The 14819-nt window shown below is 40.1% G+C and overlaps 1 protein-coding gene across 1 annotated transcript in view; it reads right to left on the bottom strand.

Moving 5' to 3' along the window:
* Positions 1-1235: 1235 nt before the first annotated feature.
* STAT4 (signal transducer and activator of transcription 4) overlaps positions 1236-14819 on the bottom strand; it is a 38845-nt gene continuing 25261 nt past the window's right edge. The window contains exons 11-24 of the mRNA XM_052675797.1: positions 14490-14549; positions 13196-13213; positions 13023-13116; positions 12345-12389; positions 10411-10494; positions 9562-9660; positions 8509-8644; positions 7523-7575; positions 6688-6782; positions 6319-6455; positions 5747-5938; positions 4490-4556; positions 3882-3990; positions 1236-2643 (exon numbers count right to left, since the gene is read on the bottom strand). Coding sequence (XP_052531757.1) covers positions 2617-2643; positions 3882-3990; positions 4490-4556; positions 5747-5938; positions 6319-6455; positions 6688-6782; positions 7523-7575; positions 8509-8644; positions 9562-9660; positions 10411-10494; positions 12345-12389; positions 13023-13116; positions 13196-13213; positions 14490-14549 — 1216 coding nt within the window. The 3' untranslated portion in view covers positions 1236-2616. The remainder of the gene's footprint in view (positions 2644-3881; positions 3991-4489; positions 4557-5746; positions 5939-6318; positions 6456-6687; positions 6783-7522; positions 7576-8508; positions 8645-9561; positions 9661-10410; positions 10495-12344; positions 12390-13022; positions 13117-13195; positions 13214-14489; positions 14550-14819) is intronic.

The raw sequence follows: 14819 nt of genomic DNA, 5'->3' as shown, positions 1-14819 counted from the left end.
GAATACCCTGAAAGATTGTACAACCATATCTCTGGCTGTTAATTTATGAACTATAACCCAGATTTCTATCCAACGCAGAAACTTGCAGGGCTGCTTACAAGCGGCAGGCAGTTGAGTATTTTAATTGTTCCTGGTGTTTGGCCAGCTGAGTTTTCATCCCAGTAAATATCTTGTGATGTAGAGGTTTCATCTTGATTGGAACCGACTTGTTAGGACATGCAGGGTCTTGTTTATTCCCATCTGCTGTGTGAACGGTCAGTAAAGTATATAAACTTAATGGGGGATGTTTGGGTCCTTTTTGGTTTAGTTTGTATCTCCCACTCTCCTCAAACAGAAGAAACTTCTTAGCTGATGGAAGATATGTGTAAATAAAAGGTCTGCTGGTAAGCTTTTTGTTTGGAAGCCCTGAGTACTGGTATGAATGTGAGTGCTTTATAAATAAAGCCAATAGGAAAATGGTAATAAATTTTTAGATTTAATTTGAAACCTTATGGTAGGGCAGGATGCAAAGCACAGCACAGTTCTGTTGGGTTCTTTTCCCGTTATTTTTGACTTTGCAGCTGCAAAACCCAGTGAAAGCACAAGTGCTGTTAGTGAAAGTACTGGAGAGTAAATGTCATCTCTTTTAGCAGTGCCTGACAGTGTCCCTTTTGAAGTGCTTTTCTCTTTCTTCACGTTTTAGTTCCTTCCTCTGAGCCCTTGTCTTATAAAAGGACAGATTGTGTGTGTGTGTGTAAGAAGACTTGATCAGTATATGTTTATTTTAAAGAAAATAACTTTTGGCTCTTCAAAGTAGCAAACAGAGCTGAAATAGTGTGCCTTCCAATTAGACCAACAAAGAAAACTAATACCAGAACCTGATCCGCAATCCTATTCAGCCACTTGAGAAATAATTGAATTGTGCAAGGAGCAGAAAGGAAAGGAAGGAAGAGTGATTCAAATGCTGTCTGCACCTTTTTTTTTTTTTATTATTATTATTATTTTAAACTGCATTTTTCATGACCTGTAGATGGGCAGAATCCATCTCATTAAGATGGCGAAAACAGGTCAAAAGAAAAAAGGATACAGCCTGAGGTGAAGTTTACTTTGTTGCTGTTGAAGTCTTGTGGTGCTGTGGTTTGGACTTGCGCTCAACTGGAAGAAGTGGTCTTGAAGGTCTTTTCCAACATACACGATAGGTGATGCAGGTCTATATTTTTATCTTGGAGAATTAGGCAGAAATCCAGGTGTCCAACTTGAAGCCAAAAACTCTTTTTATTCGTACTGGTCATATAAATTACAGTTGTTTTTAGACATATATACACAGTAGTCATTGTTTATGGGAAAATAATTTCTATGAGATGCTTTGCAAGAAGAAATATGATTCTGCAGCTAGCTTGGAATCACTGAAACTGATCAACTACAGAGATGTTTGGTCATTCAATATCTAGTCTGATATTTCAGCAATGCCCAAAAAGAATTTCTTTCCATTCTAACAGAGATGTTGCTTGCTAACGTCAATGGTATGGGTGGGTGGGGGGGGGGGGGGGGGTAAAGAAGAGAAATGAAACTGAAATCTAGGTCTGACTGATGCAAGGGGATTGTTTTCATCCCAAGTGTCTGTATTATTTGCACTTGAGCATCTGCAGCTCATTTTACTGATGTTTGTGTGTTCTAAGAACTTTGTATGCATTAGCCATGTATTTTGCACACGAGTTAAATCTGAATGAGGCTGCACGTGTGGAAGACAACGGCCCTGGAACGGCCGTTTTATTATTCTATTAACAGAATGTTGAGGGATAATACTGGGAAAAACAAACAGATGAACCAACATTAATCTATGCTAAAATAAGCATAAGGAAATGTTTTTCAAAGGCAGTGTAAAACCAGTTATCCTGCTCTTCAAATGAGACTCTGACAGGCGTGTAACATTGTTATGTATCACCGATTGGCCTGTGGATAGAAAATGCTGTAGCTCTTGGGTAACTGTTTTCTGAAACTGTTCTTCCTAGCCTGCATGTACCAGATAGTATCCCAGCTTTTCCTAGTGTTGCCTTCCTCTCTCTCAGAACTTCTGCTGTGGTGACAGTCTTTGCTCGAGGTGGTTCATCTCAAGGAAAAAATAAGCCCTGGATGTAACTGAATTTGGAGGGTGAGAATCTTCACTTTAAAATAGAAGCTAAACTGAGGGTATATAAAGAGATGATTAAGCGAATGTAATATAAACTGATTTCCTCAAGTACCTTAAAGTCTTTTGTTGTCCTTATATGCTGTTATCAGAAGAAGAAAAAAAAAAAAAAAAAAATCTGTTCTTATACTGTTTTATTTACAATTCTAAGATCAGTAATTCCGCAGGTAGAAACTCAGACATACTGGACCCCACTGGAATCAAATGACCTGTGAGTGGGAATGGATTTGGCCTTTTATCAGTGTAGGTAGCAGTCTCAGGTGGCTATGTGTAACCTCTAGGAAGAAAATGTCTGTTTTACGTGGAACTGAGAACAGGAGGAGGCCCAACAATAGCATCATAATGGTTTCCAGGAAATAGTGATTTACAGTGATGGCAGAGAAGATATTTATTATGCTTCTAACCCATGCAGTGTCCACGCGATTGCTTATTTTTCCAATATGTGAACTTCAGTCAGTTGAGTAAGGAGAACTCAGCTAGAAGGAAAAAAGAGAACATCAGTCTCAGGGCAGTTACTGCTGCTCGTTCAAGAGGAGTTGCACATCAAACCTCAATGTAGCTGTAGTATCATCTTGACAGCTCTTAAGACTCTAAAGATATCTTTTCTAGCTCTTTACAAGATCTAGTAATTCTCCTTGGAAAACAGCATAGTAAAAGTTCTCAAGAAAAATTGTGTATCTTTTTTATCAACTTCTGTGCTTCTTGTAACCTATGGATTTGGACAGAAAGTCTCTTAGTGGAATCTTGCTTTTGCAGTGAGCAGAGGAATGGATAAGAGTTCAGCAAGGCTGCTAAGGCTGTTACTGAGTAGGATATCATGTTCTGCTGCAGCTTTCACTCTTGTTCTCTGCATTGCACAGAGCTCTTTCACTGACACCTCATAGAGAAAATCTGTTGCTTTAACAATAGCAACTTTGCTTACTGTACTTCAGTACAGCACCACTTGCTCACCTGGTGTGTGAATTTGAGATAAGAAACTCTGTTTTTCCTCCTTTCTCATTTAGCAGGGTAAATAGAATGGGAAATAGAAGTCAACAACAAAAACAATGAAACAATCAAAGGAAATATAGAGAACCAAGCCCAAGGAAACAACAAAATAAGAACAAAACCCTTTCAAAACTCTTTTCTCCCCTAATTTCTTGCTGAACTTGAACACGTTCCTAGCAAGGGCCTTCAGCAATTCACCTCCCACTTGGCAGCAGTGAACCGCTTCTCTAGTGCCCTTAAAAACTGCAGGATGATTCTATTTGAACCTCTCAAGCTCTGGGAAGAGCTGGCTGAAGAATTATTGCATGTGCTTAAAAAAAAAAAAAACCAACAACCTGAGAATATTTGGAATTTGATGATAAAAGTGAATCCAATTATTCTTTTCACTGCTGAAACAGGGAAATGCCAGCTAGCATGTGTAGTTCACAGATGCAATTCAGAAGGTCAGAACTATTTTAATATGTTGAAACAAATGAGTGAATGCTCACGATTCCCTGGCCAGGAGCTAAGACGGCTTCACATCAGACAACGCATCCAAGTATGCTGCAGCATCTTGCCTGCGTCAGAGTAGGAAATATTTGTACCACTGTTTCAGAATGCAATAGTGCAAGTGATGGACGAGCTGGGATTTTGGTAATGGTATGAGTGGCCTTTCTGTAACCAGCATCTGTGTTGCATGTGCTGTTTGCTAAGTGTTAACTTATCAGTGGAAAAGTTTACAACGTACGGCAGTTTCGATGGCTGTGGGACTCAGATGTTCTCTCAGCACAGCATAAACACTTGGAGACATTGGAAGAAGATCTGATGGAGAATGTGGATCTGTAGAGTCATTTAAGCTTTAAAAAAAAAAAAAAAATGATATTAAAAGTAACCTAAATCCCTCCAACTTCATGGAGGATTGTGGGCTATAGTGAATTGACTCATGTTGAATGCTTAATTAAGTTAGTTAAGCTTATATTCGGGCTTGCTGGTGGCCCTGTGAGCATATGCCAATGGCTAGGTGTTTAAAAATGCAGGGAATAGGTCTAAAGGAAGACAGAGGTTAAGCCTGACTCTGTAATATCAGCTGCTGAAAAAGGGAACAGTGTAAGATGACCAAAGTACCATAAAGTTTGCATTCAGTTCTGACAAATGTTTTGCCACGTGCATGAGAGAAGCACTTCAGTCAAGTTCTTTGCTTCCCTTTTTTTTGTTTTTAGCAGTCTTTGCCCAAACCAAAACTCAGATGCGTTGCTGCCCCAAACTATCTGAATGGGGGAGGAGAGGCAGGGATAAGTTAGAAAAGGTATGTAAATGTAATGAAAATCAGAGTAATACGTCTCTATGGTTACTCACATTTTGGAGACTGGGATAAATACAGAAGGAACGTATCCTTTGACTCCTCCGTCTGAGGGTTTTGAGACTAAAAAGCCAATAGTAGAGAAATTAAATACTGCCCATTAATTTTACTGTTGGTTTGAAATTGATTATGCTGCAGGCCATAATATGAGAAATATCTGTGATTAAATAAGCAGCCATAAAATGAGGGAATTCCTGAGGTTAATGTCCAGGTTCAGGTCCTAGTCACAGAAATGACCGTGCTTCCCCACTGGAAATACCTACATCACTATCTTGATGTACAGCATAACAGCTGATAGAAGAGATCTTGTTAAGGCTTTGAAGAGAGAGGACTGTGCTAGAAGTCCAAAAGCCTTGTACTGAGTACTTTTCGGTACTGCAAATGCTTGCATGGAGCCCTGTCTGTATCACAGCTTCAGATTTGTCTTTTGCTTGAAATTAAATAGGTGCATAATTTTTTTTTAGAGGACTTGAGCATTAGGCCAAGTTCACTGAATTTAAACAGAGAAAAAAAGCATTTGCTGCCTCAAAGCATCTTTGAGAAGTGTAGGGATTTGAATCCAAATGCCTTGTAGTCTTTTATAGAGAAATACACATCATTCTGAGTTTATCTAGAAAAATCATGGTTTTGTTTTTTTGTTTTTTTTTTTTTTTCTTTTTGATGGGATGCAAGCTTGATCTAAAAATGGTTTGACTTGAAACCCAGAGAAGAGCGAGCATGTTTGGAACTAATCTTATCTAGCCTTTTGAGCTAATTTATCTAGCTGTACTTTCCAGTGTAGTTACCAGGGGCAACTGCTGCCTCATTGTGAAATGAAAGCAGGCCTTCCAAGCTCTTCAGAAAAGTCAGAATTCTTTGAAATTAAAGATACAGCTTGTTACAGTTTTACCCAATTAGGAAGCTGAAGAGCAGGATGGCTTTCCATCTCCTTTGAATGTCTGAATACTGAATTTTGCAATGTATTGGTCAGGAAAAAAAATCCAATTACTTTGACTCCTTCTAACTCGAGATCTACTTCTTAGCTTCTTTTAAACAGTGTTGTTGTAGCCTCTAATGTAACCTCTAAGACTGTGGCTCTATTTGTAAAATGAAACTGCCTGCATGACAGACACACATCAAACATTTCTCATGAAGATGCCGATTGAAGGAGGCATTGTGATCTGTTCCCTTCTTCCTCTCCCCAAATTCCTTGAGTTGCCTCTTGGCCTTGAAGCTGCTTTCCAGAAGGGTTAAGTACAGAAAAGGAGCCCAACCTTCATTCGGCTGACAGCTGTAGTGTTTGCCAAAGGCCTTGTCCTTGGGAATGTCTGGGTACAGATACTTCAGAGGGTTTTCAGGAACGTTGTCTGCCATGATAACTTTGTAATCTCGCAGTATGTCAGCAAAGGGCAGCGCAGCTAGGCGGCCTTTGTTGTAGGGTTCCACCGAATGGAATGTCACTTCTCCTGTAGGAACACAAGGGCACGGAGCTGCTGATAGCTGCTAGGCCAACATCTCTACTTGGAACGCTTTTTGTTTTCCTTCTAAGTTTACACTGGTATGGGTGATGCCTACCAACATCTTTCAAGGCATTCTTCCTCCACACGTGGGAACAAACGTAAAGCCTGCAGTAAGCAGGTACATCCCCTAATGAACCTATTTATGGTAATATAAAACACTGAGAGGAAGATTTGCAAAGCTTTGTCTGTGTTCCTCTCCCCAAACCAAACTAACACTATACACATGAACTTCACTTGTAAACAACAACAACAAAAACTCAACAAACTGTGGTTACAATTATACCAAAGGGTTTGAGCTCTGTTATTTTTTTTTTAATCGCACTTACCATTTTCTAACTGATCCACCCAAGTAAAGGTAATTCCACCCAGATTGCTTTCACTAAACCTTAATAAAAATGTTCCTGGTGTCTTGTCTTTGAGCAAAATTCGTTCCTTCTCTTTGCTTACAAATCCCATTACGTACCTGAAGTGTAATAGGAAATCATGGTTTAACTTTTGCAAAAAATATGGACTTAGTTCTGCATTTCTAATACATTCAGAGGTGTTGCCTTTTTGCAAAGAGTTTGAAACATCATAAATGGGGAGAAAGAGGCAGAAGTGTTCAACTCTTTGCAAGTTCTCTTCTGTTCAGCTAGTGAAGAAAAAGGGTAAAGCAGGGAGAGGTCATCACGTGGCTGTTGTTATTTCTTGCTCACCCATCAATCCAAAGAGGAAGAATGTGTTTTTTAATTAAGTCCAGTATAGCTTCAAGCCAAATCCAAAAGGTAAAAGACTTGCCAGGTAAATGTTCCTAATGGGAAACGCATGCAGAAGAAGAACATTATGAGAATATTGTTACACCGCATCCATCTGACATAGCTGTCTCAATTCCTGAAGAGTAATCTAGCATCTGTTGAAATGACAAATTGGAATTGCTGCTTTCAGTAATACATCTGCTTTAAGCCTAATGTGAATACTATGAATTTTTTTAAAGATAGGCATTGCAACTCCCTTTTTTAAAGAAAAATTCATATTCAAAGTTTCTCTCATTATGAAATTATATTTTGAGAGTTGGAACTACTTTCAGTGATGCGTTTTAATATAGTGTGAACAAAAAGCATTTACTCTTCTTTTTTTCAGTGTTGTAATTTCTGATCAAAGTTACCAAACGTGGAGACAGACTTGAAATAATTTAAGTCACAACTGAGCATGTAGGGAAAACATACTGTATGCTTTAGGAAGAACATTCTGTGCACTGATAGCATGATCCGTATTGATTATTCGGTAGCACCTGATGACTTTAAATGCCTTTTGCAAACATGACTGTATGATTTACAGAAACATACAGGGCATACTTGACTATAATAACTGTTTCTGGTACCTGTATAAATGTAGTTAAATAGATCTCTTAGCCCAAGCTTTAAACTTCAGGAAATACTGTTTTCATTGTGAAGCTTTTAGACTTCATTTGGTTGTGCTGGGCTACAAGAGCCACACAAGGCAATTGAGAGTCTCATCACTGACAGCAGTGGGTTACTTTCAGAACCGTACCTTGCAGAACTTTGCCCAGGAGAGCTGGTAGTCATTGTAACTGACCTGTTGCCCTAAAAGTAAAATAGAAAAATGTGAGTCTGGGTTTCTGAAGTTGTGAAGGAAATGTTAGTTCACATCTGTACAGCTGAAAAATAGTGTAGCCCATCCGGGCTTGGAGAGGCATTGAGAGGGGCTTGATAAGGCCTGTGTGCATGGAGAAAGAATGCAGCTGGCAGATGAGTTTTGTGTATCTTTCTGAAGCAGCTGCTGATGGTAGCCTGGGGAATATCTGCCTGAAGTTGCCTGGGGCCTCGTTGGTGCAACACTGAGCTCAGTTTTGGTTTCAGTCTAAGTGTTATTTCTCTCACCCTATCTTGAGCTTCCAAGTTTTCAGATGCTTGCTTTCTTTTTCTCATATTACGGTTGTAACTGAATAACAGGGATGTTTTCTACTCCATTATCTAATAAGAAACCATTAGAAAAGACACTCTTTACTACAAGGACAGTTGGACTGAAGCATTTTTTTGCTTGTCTCACCAACTTCTAACCATGCGGGGCTTCATTTCTATGTTTCTATGTGAGTAGAAGATGGATCCCAGGACTACACGTGCCCCAGAGAACAGATACTTTAAAAGAAAAAAACAAAAAACAAAAAAACCAACACATTGCTTTCACCAAAAAGGCCAAAATCCCATAAGCAAGCAAAAAGACTTCCTTCTGATAGCTGATGCTGGAGATAACAACTACTTGCTAAGGAAACTAAACAGCGTTGAACGTGACTCTGATGCCCTCTTTCTTCAGCTTAGCAGCCTAGATATTCAGAAGCTGAATCACTTTGTGGTAAGAATAAGCTGACGTGTGCTTTTCTTTAAAGAAAAACAATGTCACAATGGTATTTTTGAAGTCAAGGGTGGAAGTGAAGGTCATGCTTAAAGTCATCACTTTGGACTATCAAATAAAAGAGCCCCAAAACAAGTAAAATCCGTATGTTTCTACAGACTTACCCATAAGTTTCTCTGCCAGCATGTTGAGTTGCTCAGAATTGAGTCCACGGCCAACATAGGATGAAAACTGCCAGCTCAGTACTTCTAAGAGCTGACTTAGAGTGGCGGCCGGGGGGTTGTTAAAGAAAGATAAGTTCTGCAACAGAACGAATGCTTTGTTTAGACTATTAGCAACTATGGGAAGTACTCCAGGCTTTAAAAGAAAGCAGCAAGTGGTTAAGCAGAGGCCAGAGGTGTTTACAAATAAAAAAATAATGCAAGGTGTATGGTGGAATGGGGAGCAGAATGTATTTGGACAAAGATGCCTTGGTTCCTCCCTGGTTACTAGCAAACCTATAGAGGGATGCTCCTGGAGAGAGTAGGAGGCTGTGTACATCTTGGATGATAAAATACCTTGTTATGCTTCTGATAGTGGTGTATGTTAAAGCAGTGAAAATATGCTTAATGCCTGTCCAATAAATGCAGATACTGTGTTCTGCAACTTGCAAGCGCAGTAACAGCAATTGAAGGCGAAATTTGTGCTGTGCCAGCAGGAGACGAGGAAATAATGATTGTGCTTTTGCTCAGCATTGAAGCTACTAGACAGTGCTACCTGGCTCTTGCAGTCTCCTCTGTGCAAAGCATTAGCTCCTCTAAAATGAGGGGAAATAACATTTAATTACATTACAGACCCAACCATATATCTACTTCAATAGTTTTGAATTGCACCTGTGAAATTATTTTGTGCTGTGTATGATTTTAATCAACCATGTTCCAGAAAGACAAATTTGACCTGGGAAAGTTGCGAAGAAGGGCAATCATCCTTCCTTAGTTTGTGAGCTACAACTTCAGTCTAAAAAAAATGAAAGCTAAGAGGTGTACAGTTGTACATCTGGGTAGGGAACAAAAGACAGAACAAATAACATAGAAGTATGATGTTGATTACTGCATATTTGAAGAAAATAAGGTCTGTGTAAGAGGGAGAAGCAGCCTTTTTATAATGAATGTACTTGGCAACCAAATAATAGGAGTGTGAGAATGCAGGAAGCCGCTATTTGTGTACTGAAGACCTACCTGAGGGTCGTTGGTTGATAGGTTGTACCAAATAATAGAAGCCCATGCATTGGGTAACTGGCTGACATTGGAAATCATCACTACAGGCAAAGAGCTTGTCTAGGGGAAAAAATGAGCACAGTAGGTAATGACAGTGCAGTATTACTTGTCTTTTAGCCCTTCCTTGGTCTTCTGCCCCCTCCTAATAGTGCTCTATAGCCTGGGCTCTTCCAGCATGGTAGAGCAAGACCAACTGTTGATAACTGCTGCCCAGCCTGTTTCTAGAGAGAAATGGGCTTTGGGAGGGTGTTCAGGTTTTGAGTTAGCTTGGCCTGGGCAGCAAATTTGGCTTTTAGCTGCGTGAAAGCCGTAAAGAAAAATGACTGCATGACTTTTTGCAGGCAGAAGAGTAAGGCCTGGTAGTGTTGGTCACTGAATTGGTTCTAAGAATGGTCTGTTTTAGGTACGCGGGGATGTCCTGAGCATATTGCCTGCAATTGTCGTAACATTCTCTGATGTGTTAATTTGTGATGTTTAATGGAGGAACATGCCTTCTAGTGCATATGATTATTATTATTTTTTTTTTTAATTTTTTTTTTAATTTTTTGGTCACTGGCTTAAATGGAGTGTATGGTCTTTAGATCAGCCTGTATTTTGGCTTCTGCATAGAAGGGCTAAGAACATCACATGAAATCTGTGCAGCCCCCTGAGCACTTCTGGAAATCTAGCAATTGCTTACTGCTGAAGACAGTATCTAGGATAGATGGGCCTAGATGGGCCTGCGGCCTGGCCCAACAGGCTTGTTCCTTGTGAGCCCCTGGAAAATGCTGCTTGTTCTCACCACAGAAAATCTATCCAGAATATACTCACTTCCAAATTGATAGTCAGTCCATACAGGCAGACCTGCGTTTCAAAGCTGATGGAGTGCAGCTCTTCAGTCACCATATGAGGGCCCTGAGGGGAAAAAGCAGATAATGAACTGAGTGTATGCTTGGTATTTAACACTGCCTGGGCAATCCAGCTGCTGAGATTACATGTGTGTTTTCTTGCAGCGTTGTGTTATCTCTAAACAGGAGAGAAAAAGAAGGAAACCCTTTGTTAAACTCTAAACTAATCCAGATCTCTGGTGGATTTTTTCCTGATGATTCTTAAACTGAAACAAAACCAGCAACCCTGGTTTTAAAAGCAATGCTTTCTTTACTTTCAACTTGTGTAAGAATGTTGCTTCACAGCATGGTGTTGCACGCAAATGTAACAGATTTTTGTGTGTCTGCTATTGTCTCCCAAGTGTGGGAGACAAGTTTCTTTACTGATTGACAGCCCCAATCTAAACACGGATGTTAAATAGGAGACAAGCAGCTCAAAAAAAGCAGTTACAGGAGCCGTGTCCTTAAGCACAAGTAGGCTTCTGTCCTAGAGAACAGTTTTGTTTTCTTTCAAGTATACACAGAAACTTCTTGACAAACAATCTGTCGTAGTTGATTAGCTTGTGTTACAACATTTTGCTTGGATTACAAACTAGCATAGCTCTATAAACAGCTCTGTAAAATCTCTGCCCCTTGAGAAACGTCTTTAAAAATAGATACTTCCATCCCCATGAGTCAAAATATAAAAAGCTTTTTGCCATTTTTTTCCTGCTTTTTTTTTTTTCTTCCCATTGCATATTTGTTTTGCCAGACTTCTTAAAAAAAAATAAAATAAAATAAAATTAAAAAAAAAAAAAAAAAAAAGGAGAGAAGGGAAGATTTGTATTTCTGAATCGAAGTACTTCCACTTTGAGTCAACGTAAATGGAAGTGTTCCTTGGGCAAGTGCCTCACAGCCATCTGTTTCCCCCGGAGCACCTCCTTCAGGACACCTCCTTCAGGATGTGTACAGATGCTGTAACAAAAGGTTCTGTGTACACTGGAGGCTGAGGCTGCAGGAGATGCTCAGGCATCTGAATCACACAGCTGCCTTACAAAGGGAAGATCCAGCTTAGAGCTGTCTGCTTTTAAGTGAAATGCTCATCCATCCACTCAGCTCAACTGTTTTAGCACAGGTAGAATCAAGCTGAAAAGGTTTGGGAAACTTCCCTTATCTCTGCCCCATTAGAAGTTTCAAAAACCTGAGATTTTTGCAAAAACACATCTAAGCCTAAACAAATATATGCTTTTAGCTGTTGTTCAACAAGTGTTTATGCTCCTAAAGGTTCCAGGCGGTGCTTTCACCAAGGAGGAGCCCCGCTGGTGAAAATCAGATAGCAGTGAGCCACGTTGCTAATGCTAAGACGTCCTAATGCTGCGGGTGGCTGTTGCTCGATCTGACGTGTCGTACTGCTGTGTCACCGCACGAGGGGGACACCAGACCAGGATTCAGACGAAAATCAGTCAGGGAATTTGGTCCTGGTTTGGGCATGCCAACATCTTTTAGGCAAGTACAATCAAACCGTCGTGTCAGCTGTGAGCGTGGCCAACAGATCACACAGGTCAGCTTGCTCTGCTCAAAAAGCTTGTTTTTTCAGAAGGTAACTCTTTGACCAAAGGGAAGGCCATGCAGGGCAATGCATGCAGGCATTCAGGTGATTACTTCCTACCATCTTCTGCAGCTATTACGTGAGGCACGTAATTGAGTTTTCTGAGTACTTCTGAAAGATTCTCACTGTGCTCATGCAATCACATGATTATTGAGTCCGACACTTAGAAGGAGAGTATACATTTCAAAATCTAATTTACTTACATATGGTTGCTGTTGGATTTAAATAAAATCCAGCCTGAAATACCTGGGAGAGTAATCAAAACTACCAACTAAAATAAATCCACCAACCTCATTTCCTTTGCTTCCAGCACTTGATTTCATTTCTTTCGGCTGCTGTATAAAGCAAAACAGAAATTATGTGGCAGAGAAACTACAGATGAGTACATAAAGAATATCAACTGTAGCTGTGGTGCCCTTAGCGTAATAGGGATTTGTTTTGAATTTACAGATACACTACAATGAAGGCACTGACTCTGTGCCTTGAAGTCCATTCAGTGAGTGGCCTTCTGGTAAATAGTTTTATCGGAAAAGTACTGTAGGTGAGGGAGTCTGCTTTGAAAGCAGGAGTTAGGAAGACACTGGAGATGCTACCAGAAGGCTTCTGCTGGCTCTCAAAAAGACTTTTGTCTCAGGTGTTGTTTCAGTCAGATCCAAAGCGTTCAGTTATGTATTTCACCTGGACATAGGCTTTTTTTTTTTTTTTTTAAAGTTTCTGTGTAATTCAGCATGATTAATCATTTCCTCTTCTGGCATTAAGCAGGGTTTGTTTTGTAATTTCTGTGGAAATACAGTCTCACTTATGGCAGTATGGAATGTGATACAGGTGTTGCAGGAGTAAATGATCCTCTAAGGGAGAAGAGAATGAGTGTAGATTTGACAGCAGTGCAGTTCTCCTTGTGTAGCTTTTAAAGAGTACCTTAAGTCCTTGCCAGAGGTGCATGGCAAGAAAAGAGCAGACCAGCTTACCAGGTGTCGGAATTCTACTGACAGGCTGCCATTTGCCGACTCATCCATGTTCATGGCTTTCACATGTGTTCCACACAGAACAAATCTACGATTGCTATGGAGAACATTACACTTAATCACTCCAGTGAAAACATGCTGGATAGCTGGAGGACTCTCATATTTTGTTTCCTTACCTCACTGTTGAAACATTCCTAAAATAGAAGAAGGGTAGAGGAGGAAACAGATGATGTATCAGTAAACATGAGCTGTGCTTGCTTTGAGTCATGTATCTCGAGACAGTATATTTTCCCTTATCTGTTGAATGTATGTTACTGATATCACTGCAATTTTTGGGAAAAACAACAGAAATTTCACATGTGCAGGTATTGTATCTAACTTCTTCTCCCTCTGCTGTTGGAATGATGTATGGAAATTGAAAGTTGCTGTGCTAATTGGGTGTGTGGTGAGGCAATAGAGGCCTGTGTAGATAGGTCTTGGCACACTGGTGGTGCACATAAACAGCTTCTGAGAGGAAGCTGTCTTGTCTCCTACTGCTTATCCACCAGGTGTTGGTCTTCCTTCTTTTGGCCCAGCACCTGTGCCCATGCAGCCAGGAGCAGAGTGGCTTGTAGGGAGCTAATAGAAGCATCGTGGTCAGAGCAAGGGAGAATGGTGAGCAGTGGGGAGTTGGATCAGCTGTGCTGATTTTGGAATCAGACCTGGTGGTTTTTCATAGTAGGGGGCCCTCACCTAATGGTAACCAAGCTTGCTCTGGGGTCAGGTCTTTACGTTGTACAGAAAATCATGATCTTGCTAAGAAAACTAATCAACTCAAACAGATGTAGTTGTACAAAAGTGTTGGCTCTGCATCTAGTATATTATAGGCGGGCTCTGAAATGCCTTTTGCTCAAGAAACTATAACCAGCAGTAGGAGCTGGGGTTCATCGTTGCTATAAGAAGTAATGGGAGCTAATGGAGTACTGAATCTGTTAGTAAGGAGGAGCTTATGCAACAGCCTTGATGTCAGGCAGGAGTAAAACACTGTAAGCTGCTGTAGTTACTAATTACAGCACCAGCTTTCCAAGCACAAACTGTGTGCAATGCTTGGAGCAGCTGCATTGAAGGTGCTGGGACTATTGGTACAGGCAGAGGGAATGACTACCCCATAAATGCTAGAGTTTGATTTCAAGTTTTCTGTGATGCCACTATTTAAAGCTGGATTTTATTTAAGGTTTGAAACAAATGTTAAATGGATGTTTCGTCTCCAATTTCAAAATATCAGTTAAGAGTAGCTTTCTTTTAAAGTACAAAGAGATTTTCCACATTAGAGAGAGTCATTACCCTGTGTGAAACTCATATGTTTCAACTGTTCATTGGTTTCTTTCCCCCTTTAAGCAAATTTGAAAGCAGATAGGGCAGCTACTGAAAAAGCTGCATGGTCTCTGTAGGAAAAGAGTTGTCTAATATCTTCACTTTAAAGTTTCTTACTTGTCGATAGTTGCTTTCACTCTGATCTGGTAGTTCAGCTCTGGCAATTTAATTAGCAACCTTCAAAACAGAAAATTTATAAGTGAACACTCAAAAACCAACCCAAAAACAAGCTATAGCAAACAAATTTGTCACCAGAAAATAATAGAGATCACTAGCTCCACATCACAGTATTTGAAATGATTATAATCTGAAAACGGATTAATCATCCAGCACTGCATCAGGACTTGCAGGGTCCTATGCATGAAAGGAGGGATGACTTTATCTAGCGGTGAGTGTTTTATCTTCCCTGCAGGAGTGGGGAAGACAATGAAAAGATCAGAGATGGAT

Source organism: Tympanuchus pallidicinctus, unplaced genomic scaffold (assembly GCF_026119805.1).
Source record: "Tympanuchus pallidicinctus isolate F22 unplaced genomic scaffold, pur_lepc_1.0 scaffold15, whole genome shotgun sequence".
NCBI classification, from domain to species: domain Eukaryota; kingdom Metazoa; phylum Chordata; class Aves; order Galliformes; family Phasianidae; genus Tympanuchus; species Tympanuchus pallidicinctus.
This window is presented reverse-complemented; position numbering and strand designations above follow the sequence as displayed.